This window comes from Ptychodera flava, chromosome 12 (genome assembly GCF_041260155.1).
Source record: "Ptychodera flava strain L36383 chromosome 12, AS_Pfla_20210202, whole genome shotgun sequence".
NCBI classification, from domain to species: Eukaryota; Metazoa; Hemichordata; class Enteropneusta; family Ptychoderidae; genus Ptychodera; species Ptychodera flava.
In genome coordinates this window covers 42,280,956-42,302,372 of record NC_091939.1, presented here as the reverse complement: position 1 = coordinate 42,302,372, position 21,417 = coordinate 42,280,956, and the positions used below count along the sequence as shown (strand labels likewise).

General features: G+C 35.3%; 1 protein-coding gene across 7 annotated transcripts in view; it reads right to left on the bottom strand.

The window, feature by feature from the left end:
• The window catches only part of LOC139145932 (ATP-dependent 6-phosphofructokinase, muscle type-like), a 46,694-nt gene that overhangs the window by 17,141 nt on the left and 8,136 nt on the right, over positions 1 to 21,417 (bottom strand). For 4 of the 7 annotated variants that reach the window (XM_070717376.1, XM_070717380.1, XM_070717379.1 and 1 more), the window contains exons 2-14: positions 19,720 to 19,793; positions 18,308 to 18,385; positions 17,633 to 17,822; positions 10,642 to 10,697; positions 10,334 to 10,443; positions 9,668 to 9,821; positions 8,974 to 9,069; positions 8,209 to 8,301; positions 6,096 to 6,221; positions 5,597 to 5,661; positions 5,242 to 5,332; positions 4,660 to 4,806; positions 1,037 to 1,107 (exon numbers count right to left, since the gene is read on the bottom strand). In XM_070717376.1, coding sequence (XP_070573477.1) covers positions 1,037 to 1,107; positions 4,660 to 4,806; positions 5,242 to 5,332; positions 5,597 to 5,661; positions 6,096 to 6,221; positions 8,209 to 8,301; positions 8,974 to 9,069; positions 9,668 to 9,821; positions 10,334 to 10,443; positions 10,642 to 10,697; positions 17,633 to 17,822; positions 18,308 to 18,385; positions 19,720 to 19,793 — 1,351 coding nt within the window. Of the gene's footprint in view, positions 1 to 1,036; positions 1,108 to 2,023; positions 2,095 to 4,659; positions 4,807 to 5,241; positions 5,333 to 5,596; positions 5,662 to 6,095; positions 6,222 to 8,208; positions 8,302 to 8,973; positions 9,070 to 9,667; positions 9,822 to 10,333; positions 10,444 to 10,641; positions 10,698 to 17,632; positions 17,823 to 18,307; positions 18,386 to 19,719; positions 19,794 to 21,417 lie in introns of all 7 variants that reach the window. The other 3 variants (XM_070717381.1, XM_070717382.1, XM_070717377.1) reach the window with 1 other exon arrangement.

Below are 21,417 nucleotides of genomic sequence, written 5' to 3'. Positions count from 1 at the left end.
ACAAAATACAGTATGAACAGAAACGATAACAAGAAATATATGATAGACATCATAACAAGTCTTTAAGACATCAGTCAGAATCAATGCATGGTTGGTCACACAAAACATCTAAAATTGGGGATTACAATTTCTGATACATGAAAAGCTCAGAGCTAACACTTTCACTGTCGCCATTCAACAAAAGCACTGCCAGGAGACAAAACAACATGCACAGTAAATAATATCAGGGAGGTGTACTCAACAAATCAAATGCTTTTTAAAGCTTCTATCAGATGAAGAAAGCTTCTGTGTATTTTGTTGGTATAAACAGAGGTAACTTCAATTTATGGAAACAATATCAGTCAATAAGCTTGAAAAACAAGTTCAGCCATCTAAAAATGGCCACTTTATCTCAATACAGCCTTGCCAAACATTTTTTCACATTGTAAATTCAAAGCTAGATCTAAAATATCAAACATAACAATCTGCTACAAGTCTTGACCATATTTCAAAGCAATGGCTTTCTGCTTATCTGCATACATCTCAAAGAATGTAAGTTGGAACTTTTCAGAGAAACAGCACATTATTATGAGGCCTACATTTCTACATGATAGCAAAGTGTAAGTTATGTTGACATGTATGAACTATTTTGAACAAGTTACACTAGACTGAACACTCAATACTCTATCAATATCCTACAAACACATTCATCTTGATGACTTCAAAGTGATATCAGGAACATTCTCAGAAAAAATGAAATGAGGAAAACTTTGACTTGATAATTCTCATGATTGGTTATCATTGCTAGGCCCTGTATGCTGTGCTTCAACTTGTCAACAGATATCGTTTGAATGTCTCAATGAAGACTTTGCAGATTACTAGTCTGATAATTTTCATGGCTGTTTATATCAATTACAATTATATTTGTCAATTTTGTTTACTTATACTAATATCATGTTTCACTATTCAATCATCGGTGATGTACAATCACATTTCACTGACGTTTACTTTGTCCTTACTGTGATATTTCTGAAACATTTTTTGTAATCTTACTAACCGATTGGTGCCAAGTTTGGATCCGCCATCTCTTACCCAGCCTCTAACACCTATCCAGGACATACGCTTTACCTAAAGTTGGCAAAATTGATGAATGCAGGCAAACATAGCAAGCGTGAGACTATACTGCAGAGCCAATGATATTTGTGAAGGCAAACCCAATACCTACACATCACAACATACAGCACCACACATCACAAAATGTATACAACAACATCATGCTGAATGTTAGGGGTGGAAATTATCAAGTCAATTCAAGGAAGGAAGCATGTTAATTAAACAAGTACAAGTAATAATTAACTCATAAAACCAAATCATTAGAATGACTGCCTGGCAATACAAATTTACCTATGAAATTGGCCTAAAAATTTGGTCTACACATGACAATTTATACAATGTGATTGATTGCTTGCTGATATGGAATCCTAGGATTCATGTAACATCAACAGAGATAATGGTCTAATAAGAATTGTTACATAGATACATGATGATACTTTAAGGCAACATCTTCCATAGTAATAACTTCAACACTCTGACTTAATTCTGTTAATTGTGACGCATTGCAGTCTGATATGAATGGCTGAAATAATTCTCACAGTGTAAACATCTATAAATACTGCCTTTTGATAATGTCAGTCACGCAGTGTATGAGGTTATAAATAACACTTTCTGGTATATTGACATTTGGATTTTCAGGGTTGAAAACATGTGTTTCCAATTGTCTTTAATAAATTACAGTAATTTTCAGACTAAACCATACCATCTAGTGTTTTTTATGAAACAGTATTCTGGTACAAAATTGATTCAGCACATAAAAGCCAAATCTTCAGCATAATTGAAATTCCATGGTTTGGTGGTTTTAACTGTAATTATTACCTGTACTTGTGCAATGTTAAATGCATTTAGTGAATGCATAGCATCAGTGAGATAGATAGTCTACATGGGGTAGTCTCTGATGGGTGAATTTAAACACCTCATCATCACCTACCGATTGGTTCCTAGGTTTGAACCACCAACTTTTACCCAGCCAGCTACTGACATCCAACTCATGACCTTGATCTACACAAATCACCATGTGTCATGGATATGTACAGTATATGGTGATAGTGGCGGTAGTTGTGGTGATTCAGGAATGTTGTATAATTGAAGAGTTTCATAAGATTTGACACATCAAGTACATGGATGAAAGAAAAAGTGTTGGTTAGAAAAACACAACATTTTAGTTGATAGAATCTTTCAAGGGAAGACAATAGTTATGTTTGTACATCCATCAATGATCATTTTGCAAAAAATTTGTAGTTACATTGTGTTTGGAATCCAGATATATGTTGACGTTTGAATTTGTTCTTTTGTAATCATTTGACTGCTACTCTTGCTTGACAAGAATAAAGTGAATCTTATTTGGATATTGCAAGTCTACAGTGATGCTTTTCAAATATGGGACAAATGATTTTGAAATGAGAGTGGCACTTGCGCTGAATAAGGTTGATTGATGGAAATACGATGAACAGATCTTCCAGAATTTCTCGAAAAATTTCTTTTCTGCACTTTGTGTTAAGGATGAATGAAAATCTGACAAAGGCTGTGAAAGGCTGAAGGTGAGTTGAGTGAATGTCAGTTAGATCTGGTTGTGATGGTTATGTGAGAAATACATTTCTGTAATCCCTAGATCCATGTCAGTATGTGAGTATGGCGTGAAAGGTTTTACAATGGTAGATGGAACCTTTGATGTCACCTTCAAATAGCACATTACAGAGTAATGAAATGATAATATTTATAATAGTTGAATTCACCTTACATGTATGGATAAGAGCCATCTTCATTTAATCATATTTCTTTAAAATCAATTCTGGATATCATTCTCCGAATGGCATTGTAAATTCTCTTGGAATAAATGTTGGTCCTACATTTAATCTTTCAAAGGACTTGTCAGCTTGTGAAGGTATACTTCATACCTTGTTTTGTGTACTATGTATATATAACATCTCAATGAAATGTCAGCTTGAGGCATTTATAGTCATCTACTTTCAACGATCAGTACATATACCGTACCAGCTTTAAATATACCGTACCAGCTTGTAACTAGAAATAATAACAAATTTACTTTTAGAAATCTATCAATTTTAATAATCATTATGGTATTTTTAGTAACACTTCTTTTTACAGCCAGACTCATGCTTCAAAGGAAGCATACAAATAGCTTTGAAACAATGAATACAAAATAAAAATGTCAAAAAGAGACGAGAAATATGACCCGAACATGGCTCTTATTCCTTCAGATAAATTACCTTAGACACCCAATAACTCCTGTTTGATCAGTGAAAACATGCTTACTTTAAGAATAGCGTGCATGAATATCATGGCATGTCATTTACTTCCACTGCAAGTACACTACATTATGTGTACCTGGTATGTGCTTTCATCAAGAAAGTCATTTCAAGAGAATTGGGAATGACTGGCAGCAGCTAGCTTTCACTGATGGATCACTCACATACACACAGAGACACATGGTTGATATCAATGACATTAGTGTAATGAACCACACCAGTATGGCACTCTACCAAAGTGTGATGAACCACACCAGTATGGCACTCTACCATAGTGTAATGAACCACACCAGTATGGCACTCTACCATAGTGTAATGAACCACACCAGTATGGCACTCTACCATAGTGTAATGAACCACACCAGTATGGCACTCTACCATAGTGTAATGAACCACACCAGTATGGCACTCTACCATAGTGTAATGAACCACACCAGTATGGCACTCTACCATAGTGTAATGAACCACACCAGTATGGCACTCTACCATAGTGTAATGAACCACACCAGTATGGCACTCTACCATAGTGTAATGAACCACACCAGTATGGCACTCTACCATAGTGTAATGAACCACACCAGTATGGCACTCTACCATAGTGTAATGAACCACACCAGTATGGCACTCTACCATAGTGTAATGAACCACACCAGTATGGCACTCTACCATAGTGTAATGAACCACACCAGTATGGCACTCTACCATAGTGTAATGAACCACACCAGTATGGCACTCTACCATTTAACAAGATAATGTAATCATGAAACTCCACACCATGAAGAATACTGATGATAGATTATGATAGGGAAATCTCAATATGGACCAGCTTTAAAAACTGAATATCGCATGGACATAAGATTGTTTTGAGTGGATAGGGCATAACCCATTCAAGTCATTTCTGTACAGAGGCCCAGCCTCATCTGTTGAGTGATGACAATCAGGTAAGTAACTGACATAAATTTCAACTGGAATTGGTTATTGATTTTTGTAATGAACTATCTTGATGTCACATGCCCGGTCTTACAAAACTCCTTGGGTCTGTCATGATAATAGGCATGATTCATAATGTGATGTTTCCTGTCCACAAGCAAGCACTGTCACGAATAATTCAACATGAGATTTTTGTACGTAGAAGCATCATGCTGAAATACAACAATGCAATTCCTCTTGACCATTTCCCTCTTGACCATTTCCCCCATACCCAATAACACGACCCTTTACCTTTTTACAATGTATCTCCATTGTACAAAACAAAAAAAACATTTACAAGAAGACATATCAGTGATTGTTGTCTTACATGATCCTCCAGGAGTCCTTCAAAACCATCATAAATACCAAGGACACCATATCCTTTGAAGAGTGAAGCACGTACACATGATCTGACTGCTGCATTCATACCAGCTGCTGGTGCTCCAATATTCATCACTGCCAACTGAAAGCTACTCTGTATTAACAAATACAAATGCCATTAGTCAAAATATTTGCATATGGATGTAATGATGGACATTTTGGGGGGAGGGGGGTTTAATTTCTCACTTTTTTATGACAAATATGATTTCTAGAAAATTTTTGAACCATCTGTGAGAAAGAAAGTAACAGTATATTTAACTATGCAATAAATCATTGTGGCTAAAGAGTAATCAATAATTTTAAAGAGTACAGGACTATCTATTTGGTAATGTATCCTTCTGCTATTTCAAACTGCACAAGACAGAGCTTTAACACTGCACTAACATTGCTGCTGAACAGCTACACACAAGGATGGTATTAAAAAATCATGACGCAAACAATTGTGATGTCGACACTGTCTGGAAAACTGTTGATACAAAGCATCATAAAGCTGCACATAAAATGTGGAAAACGCATGATAGATATATACCTGACAATGTGTACCATCAGCTGAACATATGTTATCAGGTGGTTTACGATGACTCAGTGTTTGGTAGGTGTACAAATTATTCATAAATGACCTGAAATGAAATTGATAGAAATGTGATATATATTCGGTACATGGCCTGTTGTCAAGGGTCACTCATGGTAACTCTATTCAACACTTGCTTTCTTCAGAAACTTTCTTCATTTGTATTTTCTGCCTATCACTCAATGCTACAGCATGTGGTACAAGTTCAACACTATACACCACTATCTCTGTTCTATCTCTGTTACTGCCCTCAGCCTACGAGTACAAACAAAGTAGATTTCGACATTTATTTCTGAGCAAACAGCGACATTACCTTCCTCTAAGTTTTGATGCCAGTTCAAAGTTCTTTTCCTTCAGTGCCTTTGCCACAGCCTGCGTCTGTTATCAAAATAAAATCAGACAATAAGAACTCTTTAGAGTTTAATGAGAATTATGATAGTGATGGTACATGATGTATACATTAATATCAGGGTCTCAATAGCACTGTGATATTTTCCACAGAGTATTAACCATGCACTTCCAAGAGATGAAGAGTACACACTGTAACATTGGCTTGAAAATGAACCATCAACAGTCTGTATATGCAAATACTTCTTATAGACAAATGTATGAACAAAATCAATGTTCAGTGTGGTAACCAAGATTAAGGTGAGAGTCCATCTTTCATAAAAAAGATGTGTATAAATTTTACATTGTTGAGTTAAATCTTTGTTACACTTGATAATGACCATCTTGAAATTGAGAGCTGAGATAACATATCACATATTCCAAATGTCAGTCTTACAATAATGTTCAATGAAAACAAAACTCACCCTTTCAACACACTCCATAAGTGGTACTCTTACAGCTTGGTTTCCATCCAATGACACCACACATGCTTTAGTGTCTTCTTTAGCATCCAGTAATGTAAGGACTGCCTCAGCTCCCATACGTGATGCCTATGAACCGGTACATCACAACATAAAATATGACAAAATTTTAGAATTTTCATGATACAGCAAAAGGGAATTGAACAAACTTGCCACTGTGGATGTCATTGATAAAGTATATATTTTTGTGAATAGTCACGTTAGTTGAGAAATCTAAATGCAAGGTATAGAAACTCCAACCCAATGTTTGAATGATGACATAAAATGTAAGCTTCAATTTACAACATCAGACTCTGGCTAGCATACGGCGATTGGTTCAGCCTATCACAGAGATTGATCTTCATCCAAGCAATCAATCATCCTAAACTTCACTACACTCTGCTGATATTGCCATGTAAACTAGCAGGCAAGTTTGACACACAGAGTACCGTAACAATCCATGAATGACTTTCAAAGATCAGAGCACGCAGTAATGAAAATTTATGAAGTCAAGTGGAGTCATACCATACATGCTCTGACTTCAGTTTTGCTTGATTATGTGTATATAAATCACTTTCCTACAGCCACATATAATGAAAGGAAAAGCGAAGCTACACAAAGTCTAAATCACTAAGTAGAACTGTCTCTCCAATGTACACTGCTGGAAACACAGTAATAAATTTTTCCATTTTTTATTTCAATTTAGAAGAATCCAAATACAAACAAATGTCATTTTATTGTGAATTGACACGATTATGTGCAAAGCAGATAACATTTTTAGTTCCTCAAAATTTCAAATTTAAAAAAAATGTATACTCGGTAATTATTAAATTAACTTTGAACTTATGAAACTTAATCAAATTTAATTGATGGAAACAATTTTAAGCATAAAATTGGAAAATATCTAAACATAGAGATAACTACATGTAAAATGAGAGAACAAACAAACAAACAAACAAACAAACAACAAAATGGAGGAGAGACATGGATATTGATAGACAGACAGAGGTTTGAAGGTACATGTACAGTACTGAAGTACAGATAACATCATACACCAAGCAGAGTTGCTTATAAGTTCCGAAAGACGTCATTCCTTATTTTACTCTTTCGTAATTTACATTCTCAGTTGAGCTGATATCATGGCCTTTGGGTCTAAATGTTGCAGAACGTGGACTCCATTTACACGCATCAAATCATATGTGATATGTATTGTACAAATCTCTGGAATTCACTAGAGTTTAGAAACTGAAGACTGCAAATAAGTACTGTGCTGTTACATTTTCACACTATCCGTCAAGACTTGTATGCAGTGTTAACACACTGATATTTTCCCCTAAAACACTGCTTTTATCTTACAATGAAATGAAATTTGCAGTAAATTAATTTAGATGGCAAAAACGTTTTTCCTTTGAGTTACGATCTTACAGAGTGGGTTTGAGCTATGATCTTACAGAGTAGGCTTGAGCTATGATCTTACAGAGTAGGCTTGAGCTATGATCTTACAGAGTGGGTTTGAGCTATGATCTTACAGAGTGGGTTTGAGCTATGATCTTACAGAGTGGGTTTGAGCTATGATCTTACAGAGTGGGTTTGAGCTATGATCTTACAGAGTGGGTTTGAGCTATGATCTTACAGAGTGGGTTTGAGCTATGATCTTACAGAGTGGGTTGGTGAATTCACAGTGAAATGGATAAATGAAATAAAAGTCCCAACAGAAAAGACATGCTTTCTCCAGGCATTGATTTTCTTGAGATACTGCGTTGTTTTCTTAAATGTATTTTACAGTCAATACGAATTACAATGTGAAGTGAGACGACATCCAATGTGAAATAAGACAAGATACAATGTTTGCAGACACCAATCATCAAGGCATTGGAAGCTATGTTAAATGACTTGCTTGGTAACTGAATGGAATCATATGGATATGAAAAATTCTTCTCTAAAATATGATTTCCAGTCAAAATGTTAATATAAAGGTCAGGGTGTACACTGTGAATAATTCACACTGAAATATTGAATTCATTGTAGTAAGCAATTTACATTCACGATCACAAGAGCATTGATTACTTTCACGTACCAAGATCCGATCAAATGCTGAAGGGCTTCCACCTCTCTGTACATGTCCCAACACTGTGATCCGAGTGTCATGACTGATTCTGGTGACAAGCAGCTGTAGAAGTAGATATTGACATCAATGGTACATATGTAAATTTGGTTTTTTTTCTTCCATGGCAGCAATTTCAATGACATGCCACTTGTTTTAGAATGGTTGTGAAAAATATAAAACAGTCTGATCAGAACAATTTTGTTGAACTTTGCATTTGATACTGATAAAGAAATAAATTACGTATTCTTAAAAAACTCTCAAAATTAGATGAACTAAAACTATACAAAGTACATCATATCTTTCTTCTGTGCAAATGATGTGTAAAATATGGCCAGCTTGTGACCAGCATGGAGGAAAATGTGATGTACACTGTAGGTAGGTTTATTGAACAAATTTGTCAAGACAGAAACATATTGCCAGGCCATCACCAGATGACACTTTTATTTTACTCTGATCCTAAATGTTCTTACATCCAGGGCAGCAAGAACATGTATAATATTTGTACAGCCACACTTGTCCTAGTCAACATCTGTGTTACCATCATCCCTTTGGGCAAAGCTCAACACATTGTTTGTATTGAGCAGAATCAATTTTTACTATGACTTTATCTATTATAACATTGTTACTTGGAAGACTTTGATTGCTCAGATGATTGCGTCCAATATTTTTGTATCTTACAATTCAGCAAATGTGACGGCAAATACCTGTTAAGAAAATGATACTGAGCTTGCTTACCTTTTTCACATATTCCGTTGTAATAGCATTTCCATGTTTGTCAATTGCACCTTCTGCTACAATCACAATATTCAGACGACTCCCAATGGTACGAGTCTACAAAAACACATATATTATTCTAGTCACATTCACTTATACAACCACACATAGGTACAGTCTGCAAATTTTAATTTTAACACAGTACAGTATTAGTTAAGACTGAGAGAAGACTTTCCCGACTGATATTGAGAAATCTGGCTATTTTTTGTGTAGCATGATTCAAAGTCATAGACATTCAGTATAACTTCACATATAACTCCCTGGTTTATCACCATTTTACCAGTCAATATGTATGTCAGTAAAATTAATACAGATAATACAACATTCTATGGTGAGACTTTAACTCTTTGAGTGCTGTAATTTTTTCTCACCAAAATTTCAGCACAACATTTTACAACTTTTTATGAATTTTTTTGTATTTATTTTTGTAATTTTGGACCAAATGGACATCACATTTCATTGGCTACAGTTTTCTACCAAATTCTGACAAAAATCTGAGAAAAATTGACTGGTGTATATTTTATAAGGGCAACGAAAATTGACTCTGGTGCTGAAAACTTTAACATTCTACTTGGAATGCTTTCTAACAAACCATGCAATTTACTAATCAATGTCTGATAAAATTCCTGTTATCTAGGTTTGGTTTATTTCTAACCTGGCTGAGTTTATCACACAGATGGTCTTCCCAACCATCTTCCGGTGGCCATTCCGGGATCAAGATCCAATCAGCACCACAAGCTAATCCAGCAACCAATGCAAGATAGCCACAGTGTCGACCCATCACTTCTAAAACAAAGGTCCTCTGATGACTGTAGACAAATAATACTTCAAAAGTTAAATATAAAGTATAACCTTTACACATGTATTTTTTTTCAGCTGAAATCTAAAGAATTTCTGCAGCACTACCATACCCTAACCTGGTTTCAAGGATTACCATAAATGCTAATGCTGAACAAAGTATACACATTAAGGTAAAAATAGCTGTACACTATTGAAATGCAGCCTAAAGCTTTTACATTTATTTGACAGCTAAGTAGTCATACCAAGAACCAGTAACATAGTAAATGAGTCAGAGAGAATGCTGTGAACACTATGAGATAATAACAAACTCTTTAGGGAAATGCTTGAAGCAGATATTCACACATGAAGTGACTTCAGAATGAGCAAACTTGTCCCATTAATGTCTGAACCAATGTCTGCATTCCAAACACTCTGTACTTGGTCTATACAACTGCACAGAAAGAATTAGCTTACATCAAAGGAAATTGATGGTAGAGACAAGGAAATCGTCCATGAAAAGAGAAATCTGATAAAAGCTCACCTCTGTGCTGTTGTACTGATTGCATCAACAGCTTCAATGATGCGATGTAAAGCAGAATCTGTACCAATTGTCATGTCTGTACCACAGAAATCATTATCAATGGAGCCAACCTATGACACCATGGAAATATATAAAATTAACAACTCATACTGAAGATGCAATCTTTAAACATTAGGCAACTACAGCAATACACTTGAAACTTGAGTCATCTGGAGTATTTGAAGTTTTTGCTCAATTAGTATACTTGCTATTCAAGAATATATATTTTTCCAACAATAAACAAAATTTAAGAGACTACCGGTACTTACCATACCAACGATATTTAAATGGCTATTCTTCCTCATTTCTTGTTCATTTATTTTACCTTGTGATAATGAAAACAAATGGAAAGTGTACCATCGTTACATAATGTAGAAATAAATATGCAAAAGTTTTTATCAGACTGGTAATTTGTGAATAAATATTATACATATTTTGACACAACTATCAGTGATCATAAATCAACTGTAATTAGGGAAGACAAAATATTTTAGAAGAGATATGCCAGTAGAAGAAGGAAGTTACATGTTCATACACTGCATAATTCTCATTACTTCTTCTTTGCTGTTAATACACAGTTACAGAAAAAGTTTAATTATTACTCAAGTTTGGAATGCAATGATTTAATGGCATTTGTATTCAAATAGAAAATTGTGATTTCAGCATAACAAACGGATTAGGGTCAGACACGGTAGTTGATATACAGAAGCAGAATACTGGAAAACTTGCCACAAGTTACAGCTTATGTCTCTTTAAATATGGCTGTGATTGTTGTTATTGCAAATGACATGACCCGCCTACCAGGGTTCATACACTTCAAGTAAATCAAAATTCCAGGACTTTCCAGGAGTTTTTTTGCCATTTTCCAGGAGTATTTGTGGTTGAAAAATGCCATTTTCCAGGAGTGTTTGCACAATAAAGCTTGCAATTTAATAAGAATCATATACTAATTGTTTCTAATGTTTTCCTTGTCCACAAAACTTCAGCCCATAAGACATCATTTTGCTGACAAATGCAGTCAATGACGAGTTGACAGGTTTTGACGGTGATGACATCTTGAATAACATCGCTGACGATTGAGACAGTAAGTGAGGCTACCCACAATTCTCCATGATCTGTACACACGTAGATCACTCACTGAACTGAAGCAAATTTCTTCTGTACACAGAACAATATTTAAAAATTCTGGCAACATAGTTCTGATCATCATAATTTTCTGATTTCTCACTTTGAATAATGAGATGATAAACCCCATTTCCTCGGAGGAGATAGCAATTTTGTAATTTTGTCGACATAGATTTTTGACAGCCATACACAATATTTTCAAGGAAACTGAGAGAATAAGTTGCATCTGTGTTGGCAAAAGAAAGAGTATTGATTTTTTTAATGTTCGTAACAAAGGAAATTTGCATGTCTGACAGGTGGTATGATGAGACCATCTTAGTTGCTGATAACTTTATCTTGACAAGTGTGCAATTTTTAACACCTCCAAACATCGACTTCTCATTCAATTTACTCTTGAATTTTAAACATAATCAATAATTTAGGAACACAATGTCAACAAATAATCCTGAATTTAAATTGTAAGTAAAAATTGTTAAGAAAGTGATAAATTGAAAAAAGCCTTGAGTAAAAAATGTCTGAGTGAACAAATCAAGGGAATTGTGGGTAGCCTCACTTACTGTGCAGTTGCGAGTGTGGTGTCAGGAAAGATAAACTCAGGGAAGGCTTAGAATTAGTCGACGACTTTACATTTGATGAAGATCGGGCAAAGAAATCATTAATTTTTTATTTACTTGCTCCTGTTTTTCTCCTACCAGAGCTCGATGTTTTGCTCCTGTAGCTATAGCATGGCTTTTCATAGCTCCGCGTATGATGCTATGTGTTCCCTGCATTATATTATAAAGCGTCCCACTACAGCCCTGCTGAGGTCCATAGACACGCGGTCCCACTTTGGACCGCACACAAAAAAACTTCTTTTCTAACTACTTTCGGCCGAAATCAACTCGATTCCAATCTATGCCTACCCGAATCACTCAACCGCTCACAGACTGCAAAAAAGAACTGTTCGCATGACGTCAAAAACCATAAGTTTGCTGGTAATGCACGGTGAAGGGCACAAAGGCCGGCAATATCTCGCATGAATGTGCCGAATGGCAAGCCACGGGAACACGGAGCATCATACGTAGTGCTAGGCTTTCCGATACATCGAAAGTCTTTTCACAAAGTTTGCATCTTGCCGCGAATTTATCTTGCGCCCGCTCAAGCCATCCTACGTACTCGGGCTGTTTCAACCAATGATCGCTGAATAAACACTTTGCAGGAGGCATTGCTGTGACTGGTGACCCGAACAAGCTTTAAATTTCAACACGGTCCCTCCACAATCTACTCATGCAAACTTCGATGTCACTGTACGTGCGTGCAAAACCATGGATAATGGAATACACAACATGGTCTCGCCCACGCTAGTACAAGGGTACCCCTTTACGACATTTTAAGAAACACTACTACGCTTTCCAAATTTTGTCTCGGGAGGGCTCCCCACCTGTCGCAAAACATCTTTTCGCATTTTTGCAATTTTGACGCTCGACAATTATACTGTTTGACGTTCACCCTTACGATCAGGCCGTTCTCGACCGTGTGCGATCGTAACTAGCGATTTTCCAGGTAGTCGGCTGAAAATATGGTTTGACCCTAAAAAAAATTGCTACAAAAGGTTTCTCAACGGTTTTTGATAGAGTCAAATGTGCTTAATAACATATTAAAAGTCTACCAAAATCTGACCACCGGAAATGCGTCATTTTCAAGATGGCGTCCAAGATGGCCGCCATATACTTAAAATGGCCATAACTATACCCCCAAAAAATTGCTACAAAGGTTTCTCAATGGATTTTGATAGAGTCAAATGTGCTTAATAACATATTAAAAGTCTACCAAAATCTGACCACCGGAAACGCGTCATTTTCAAGATGGCGTCCAAGATGGCCGCCATATACTTAAAATGGCCATAACTACTTAAATGTTAAACCTAGACTAGTGATGTCTGTGTCTACCACCATGTTTTAGTGGTTTAGGAATCCAACTATCATATCTAGATTATAGGCAAGTGGTCATAAGTCCCATAATTTGCATATTTGTACATGTATTAAAAATAATCACTGTCACATTCTTCGTCCAGAACATGTTGCTCATGTGGATTTTCACAATTTCCGAGGTTAGGTAGTAAAGGGAAAGCAACTCCACACATCGTTCATATTTTGGGTGTTTGCGTTTTGTGTATGAAATTGTGTATAATATAAGTGTATGTCATGTTTGGCTGTTTTAAGTAAAGTGTTGCTTAGCCATGGTGAGACGTACCCGTAATCTACGTGTCTTGATGTTACTCCACACTGGAGCGGAGAGACAAGTGTGACACTGCGATCCGTTGGCACTGTGTTTCGAAAACCGAGTTTTTTTAATCAGTCGCTTAAAATTCATTCTTGATTGGTGAGCCGTGTTGAATGGTTGATTGTTTTTATTTGGTAGTATATATGTTGTTCCACTTACGTTTATTGTTCAAGTAGGGAAGCTAGAATGTCTACTGGTTGGTCTTGATGTGTTTGTGTAGGTTCGTGTGAACCTGAGTTCGAGCTGTTGTCGCTTTTTGAAGTCTGGCACTTATAAGTGTATTGCCTATATTTCTGTTCCTTCTATATGCAATTATTGGTTGATTTTGGAAGTTTTTTAGTGTTTCATCTTTTACTAGTTCACTCCAGTTTTCTGTCAGGGATTGCTTGATTTTTGTCATTTCGATGTACGGGTTATTTGTTGTTATGAAGACTACTGTATTGTTGGTGGCGTTCTTTCTTTCTTTTATTGTTCAAGCTGTCTTTTTCGGCTTTTATGATCTGTTTCGCTGATAATGCGTTCTATTTCATCTTTTCATATTGTCTGTCTTGTAATTTTTCACTAAATTGAATGTGTGACTTTCTCTGTAAAATCGGTTTCGTTGTTGCATGTTCTGATGTATCATAATGTTTCACCTTTGATCAGACCTTTGAATGTTGCTGCCGGATGGCATGAGTTTCTTTGTAAGAACTGGAATGTATCTGTTGGTTTGTGTGTCTCGGTGTTGAGAATGTTCTTTTTGTTGTATCGACGACCTTATAGATAGTCAGGTCTAAATATGTGATTTCTTGAGAGGAGCTTTCATTCGAAAATTTGAAAGTAGGATGCATTTTGTTGATGTTTGATATGAATTCATTGAGTTGGTGTTGTGTTCCGATGAAAATCAGAAATCATCATCCCTGAACCTCAGCCAGGTCGGCATTTGTTGTTTGTGTTTCTGTATTATTCTCATTTCTGTCTCGTGAAATGTAATATCTGCTATTTTCGGAGACGAGAGAGACCCCCATAGAGCACCCCCATATTTGCCAGTAGCATTCATCGTTTAATTCAAATGTGTTGTTTTTTAGATTATTTTTAGCAGAGCTATCATATATTTCGTTGGTGGCTGCTTGATTATGTAATTGTTTGATGATCTTTTCTGATTTCATGCTCTGCCGACTGATTCAACTGCCTACTTGAACACCAAACGTAAGTGGAACAATATACTACCAAATAAAAACAATCAACCATTCAACACGTCTCACCAATCAAGAATGAATTTAAACGACTGATGAAGAAAACTCTGTTTTCGAAATGCAGCGCCAACGGATTGCAGTGTCACACTTGTCTCTCCGCTCCAGTGTGGAGTAACATCAAGACACGTAGATTACGGATACGTCTCACCATGGCTAAGCAACACTTTTCTTAAAACAGCCAAACATGACGTACACTTATATTATACACAATTTCATACACAAAACGCAAACACCCAAAATATGAACGATGTGTGGAGTTGCTTTCCCTTTACTACCTAACCTCGGAAATTGTGAAAATCCACATGAGCAACATGTTCTGGACGAAGAATGTGACAGTGATTATTTTTAATACATGTACAAATATGCAAATTATGGGACTTATGACCACTTGCCTATAATCTAGATATGATAGTTGGATTCCTAAACCACTAAAACATGGTGGTAGACACAGACATCACTAGTCTACGTTTAATATTTAAGTACCGGTAGTTATGGCCATTTTAAGTATATGGCGGCCATCTTGGACGCCATCTTGAAATGACGCATTTCCGGTGGTCAGATTTTGGTAGACTTTTAATATGTTATTAAGCACATTTGACTCTATCAAAAACCGTTGAGAAACCTTTTGTAGCAATTTTTGGGGGTATAGTTATGGCCATTTTAAGTATATGGCGGCCATCTTGGACGCCATCTTGAAAATGACGCATTTCCGGTGGTCAGATTTTGGTAGACTTTTAATATGTTATTAAGCACATTTGACTCTATCAAAAACCGTTGAGAAACCTTTTGTAGCAATTTTTGGGGTATAGTTATGGCCATTTTAAGTATATGGCGGCCATCTTGGACGCCATCTTGAAAATGACGCATTTCCGGTGGTCAGATTTTGGTAGACTTTTAATATGTTATTAAGCACATTTGACTCTATCAAAATCCGTTGAGAAACCTTTTGTAGCAATTTTTTTGGGGTAAGGTCTTTTTTTTTCATAAATGCAGCCGACTAAGGAGTTTTCCAGGAGTAAATTTTGATTTTCCAGGAGTTTCCAGGAGTTTCCAGGAGTGGTTTTAAATTCCAGGACTTTCCAGGACTTTCCAGGAGCGTACGAACCCTGGCCTACTCATAATTTGCTCTGTGTCATACGCACATTATTATACCATATATGTATGCATAGGGAAGCAACATAGAAAGCCAAGATGAAAATAAATTTTTAAATTTGCTGAGAGCTAATGTTGCTTATGTCAAAATGTTGATATCTATATTTGAAATAACAATGCAATACTTTTGTCATGTTATTTGTATCGATCAATGGACAGATATCATTTGATGATGTCTCTAATGTAAATAATTTGTATTGTCATGGTATTCTGAAAACAAAGAGACAGAATTGGTGAGGAGTACCATGCAGCAATGTTGGCAAAATTTACTGAACAACATCACCAGAGCTGACATGACTGATTAAGCTGAGATCAAAATAAAACATGCCTTGAACAGTTTTCCTGAACTACTTTTATCTTTTTGTTTTAAAAATGCAACTAATTTAACACCAATTGGTGAGGCCAAAATGCTATCTTGTGACACTGGACGATGCTAGATTACAACGCTATTTCAAGTAATAAAAATATTTTCAACAAGGAAATATTTATCAAAGACTGAAGTGCAAGCAAATTAATAAAAATTTAAAATGAACAAAAATGGATCATCACTTGGACATTTGAACTTGAAATTTGACGAAATAGTTTGTTTTTATTTGTGACTGTTGAAAATGAAATACTCCAGTGAATTTCATGGGATTTCAATTCCTGCAGCTATCAAAGCAATTGAATACACCTACACAAGGAAGCCATATTGGATTTTTCTGCCTGACGTGTGCATATCTTTATGACATTTGCCAGTTCAAATCATGAATAATTAATGAGTCACATTTGTAATTCATGGATACAGTTCGCTTCATTTTGAAGCATGATATAGCTTAAGGCTAAGAAATTTCATACTGTGATATCAAGTGTTTCATCACACAATTATACTGATATACCACTGCATGAATGTTGGCAGACTACAGATATACAGCAGTTAAACCATAGACCGTGAGCAAGAGGGTCTTATGGAAATGTACAACTACACAGTATTTTACAAAATCTTCACAGTGTCTTTCTGTTCAGCAAACTATAATGTAATTATATTTCCAAAGCAAAATTCCCGAAGAGATTTCACATGGTGAGACATGATTTTGCAATTTTACTGGCAAAGACTTAGATCTGAGTAATAGAGCTGTTAGATCTGTATGTGCATAACAAGCATATTTCAAACAATACTTTCTATGAAAATGTGTCATGTATCCTTTGAAAAAGGTAACCTGCTTTATTTTTTGAAGATAACAGAACTTTGGTAATATTTCTAGTCTGTCCTGGTGTTTAACAACGGTATAAAATGCAATATATTGTATCAAATTTATGACAAGCTGTTGTCAGATAATGCATGGATGATACTTCTAGACTTTGATATCTTAATGAAAGATGAACACTATCAAATCTCTCTACTTTCACAAATCACCTTCCTTCATTTACATACATTGTACCAACACAGCATTAGCATGATACAGATAGACACATACATGATACTGGGTTCAGGTTCAGTACATACCTTCATTTTTCAGTTCTGTAATCAACTGTGACCACTCTTGTTTGAATAAGTTAGCACCAGTTAAACTACCATCACCGCCAATAACCACTAAGTTGCTAATACCACGACGTACAAGATTGAAACAGGCTGTCTTTCTACCTTCCCTTTCACGAAAATCTTTACATCTGGCACTACCGATCACAGTTCCTCCCTACAAACAAACAATATGTTTTATCATTCTCTGAATATACATCAACTCACAGTTCCTCTAGGACTGTGATCAATTGAAGGATTTCAGTCTCTATCGCAGAGACATGTACATGTGTGATAAAAATCATGATATTTTATAAATAACCCGTATGCATGTACTGTACTTAGTAAAATCAAAATTTTTTATCAGTGACAGTTGCATGGCCTGTATTGTGAAAAACAAAATAAATGAAGATATGCAATTATCTTGGAAAAACGACATTGCACCCAAAGTTGTGAAATACCTGCTACAATCAAGCACTGCAGTGACATAGATCAACTCTGTGATGACTTGCTATAATTCATGACATTTGAAATAAAATACATGAAGTAAAAGCATGGTGCTAGTGTACTAAGGAGTACATGATGAAAGAAACTATTGACAATTGTGTTGTCATGGCATTATGTTGCCTTGATAGTTGCCATGGTATTTGAAATGATACTTACAAGTTGTATAATGCCAGATACATCAGCCCATCCCATCTCACAAATGTGGTCACCTCCATCTATCATGCCTTGGTAACCCTGGCAACAAGATAAATTGGATCAAAGTTAGAATTTTATAAATATTTCCATTGCAAATAATCATCAACCTAAGTTTGGTGGATGTGTAAATTTATGAAGCCTACTCTGGAATAAATGTTACATTTTGACTTCTACAGTATTCTATGCAAAAGAGATACTGAAGAAACCATGTTGCATCGTTACAAATACATACATATACCATTGAACATGCACATAGCAATGCATGCAATGAAAGATGTGAGGTAGACATAAAGCATACATTTTGATACTGAAACAATGCTTGAAATAAAACATAATATTTTGATACTGAAACAACACTTCAAATAAAACATAATATTTTGATACTGAAACAATGTTTAAAATAAAGCATCAAATTCTGATACCGAAACATTGCTCATTAATGTAAATTATTGTATAATTTGAATGCTAATCTCCATGTACCTCACATCATTCACTAACTGCAGCAATACACTTTTATATATGCACACTGTATCTAACATGCTCAATTAAAATTCAAGCTTGCCCTTTTCACTTTTTTTCTGCTGAGGTGTTTTGGTTCACAACTATAACAGACTACACTGAGTTTTTTTCACAAAGATGGAAAGGTCAGGAAATAAGAAATTTAACACTCTAGTTGAGAAACCTGAACACAAACCAAATTGTAAAATGTACCGTACTGTAACTGTCCTGCAGGACTACTGGTACTTACAGGTACACTGTAAAGTTCATACAAGACAGTGGTTTCATGTTTCATGTACACTAATATTCCCCAAAAAGAAATTGCGTTTCATTTATTTGGGTTTTAATAGATATGGTACTGCACTGGACCATTAACCTTACAATACATTTCAGACATTAGTGTCACACTTTAGAGCAATCATATTCTGGATACGGTGTTTACATGATGGTGAATTTGTAATCATACTTCTTGCCTTCAAAGCAGGGATAAGAAAATCAAGTGATTTTTAGAGTCTGAAAATGTCTTGTTTTGGCACAGGTAAATTTACTATCTCACTGGCTAGCAGAGTGGTGTATGTACTGTATTGGGTATACATGACTTAATTTAATATCACACTGGTCCTTTGGGTTATCAATTGCTCATCTCCAAATCTTAACCATGAAATAATTGTTTGGATTTTTGTTCAAATCTTATAAAACATTTCAATATAACAAGTACCAGAGTACAGTATTCCCTCTGTGAAACAGAAAAATGCCAGAAACAAGAATCAATATTTTTTCCTTTATAAAATGTTTTATCAGTTGTGAGTACCATACTTCCCTATGAGATGACATGTACACATGATATGTACACTGATTAAAGGTTAATAACATACCTCATGTATGCAGTAGACACGAAAACCAACGTAAATGCCCATTCTGACAACAGCACGTACAGCAGCATTCATACCTACAGAGAAACAACAACATTCTTAAAGATTTAAAATACAATAGCATTCAAATAAATAGATTCTATGGATATGCCAGTTGGTTTTTATAATGCACAGCCATAGAGTTTGAAACAGAGTTCAGCTGCCGGACAGTCACCTCAAAATTTTTGTACATTAGTCCAACTTTGCTATAGAAATGTCAGAAAGTGTTATTACAAGCAAATCATGTGATGTCACTGAAACTGGTACACCAGTACAGAATACCAAATCGACTACAGTTCCAACTTCTCTTCATCTTCTGTTGTTGGCAAGAAACTAATATATGAACCGTTACCATTACAGTACACATTGGATGTTTGAAATTTTTTTAAGTTCTAGCTAGTTCACAATCTCACATAACCACTGACTTTAATTGTTATCTGTCACATTTAATATTCTTTTAAGGACATGGGTATTATTTTTAGGGCTCTTCAAAGAAGAATACATGTATGTAGAATAGAAAAGTAATGGCAGCCATCTTGATTGTTGCAAGCCTATTACTACAGTTGTACTACACTGCAGTTTGAACCTTACATGTTAAATATACCTGCAAGCGTAGATTGCTAATGTACACTCTATGAATTCATGTTGTGTTTCTATAAATCCTCTAACAGTAGAGGGGAAAACATAGCATACAGTAACTTTCAATTTATAATAATAAAATATAATAATTTTATAAAAATTTTAATAAAAATAATTCAGAAAAAAACAGGTAAATATATATTATGAATATCACTTATAGCCATAATAAGCTACATGTAACATACATGATAGTAAAGAAATGAAACAAAACTAAAAGAAATACCATACTGTAGACAGTCATTGTGTTCAGTTTTCATTCCATTTGTTGATAAATTATTTCAAAAATCAAGAAAAAGTTAGTTGAACAGACTGTGTGTTGACACTATCGTATTTATAATGGCAAGACAGAAAAAGACAAAGACATAACAGTGCATCATTCTTTTACAATCAGTATGTCTGGTTGTAATACTCAAAGACATCATCATTTGTACTGTAGGAAATATGTAGTCAGTTGCTAGGAAACTATTACAAATACCCTGGGCATTCACAATGGGTCAGTCTGCATGTTGGAAACAGTCATGTCAACATAAGCAGAAACTGTGCAGTGTTACACAAAAGTGTAATGGTATGTGCTGTTTCTGTTTACTAATGCCAAATTATTTTGGACTGCATTACCCCTGCAATATAGTTTACACTTCTAGATATTACTTTCCCCATAGTATCAAATTTAGATGCTCGGTAAATGCTGTCATATTGTATAAATATTTTTGTGAAATTTGTCCTACTATTGTTCACAGATTTTGGTTGATGAATCAAGAATAACATCGGTATTTAAAAACTCAAGAAAATTCACCTGTAACATTATCCTCCCAATGTAGGGCATCTATATAAAGGTCTTTTCATGGTAAATTTGACAGCCCAAGAAACATCATGTTCACCTGTACATTTTATGAGAAGGGTTGTTAAATTCTTTCTGTGTTATTAATTAAGAAACATGACTCCTCTGTCTTTGTGCTAGGTATTATCACACCGGTAAGGTACAGTAGTACTTTATAATTTACAATTTACCTTCAAGGTCAGACT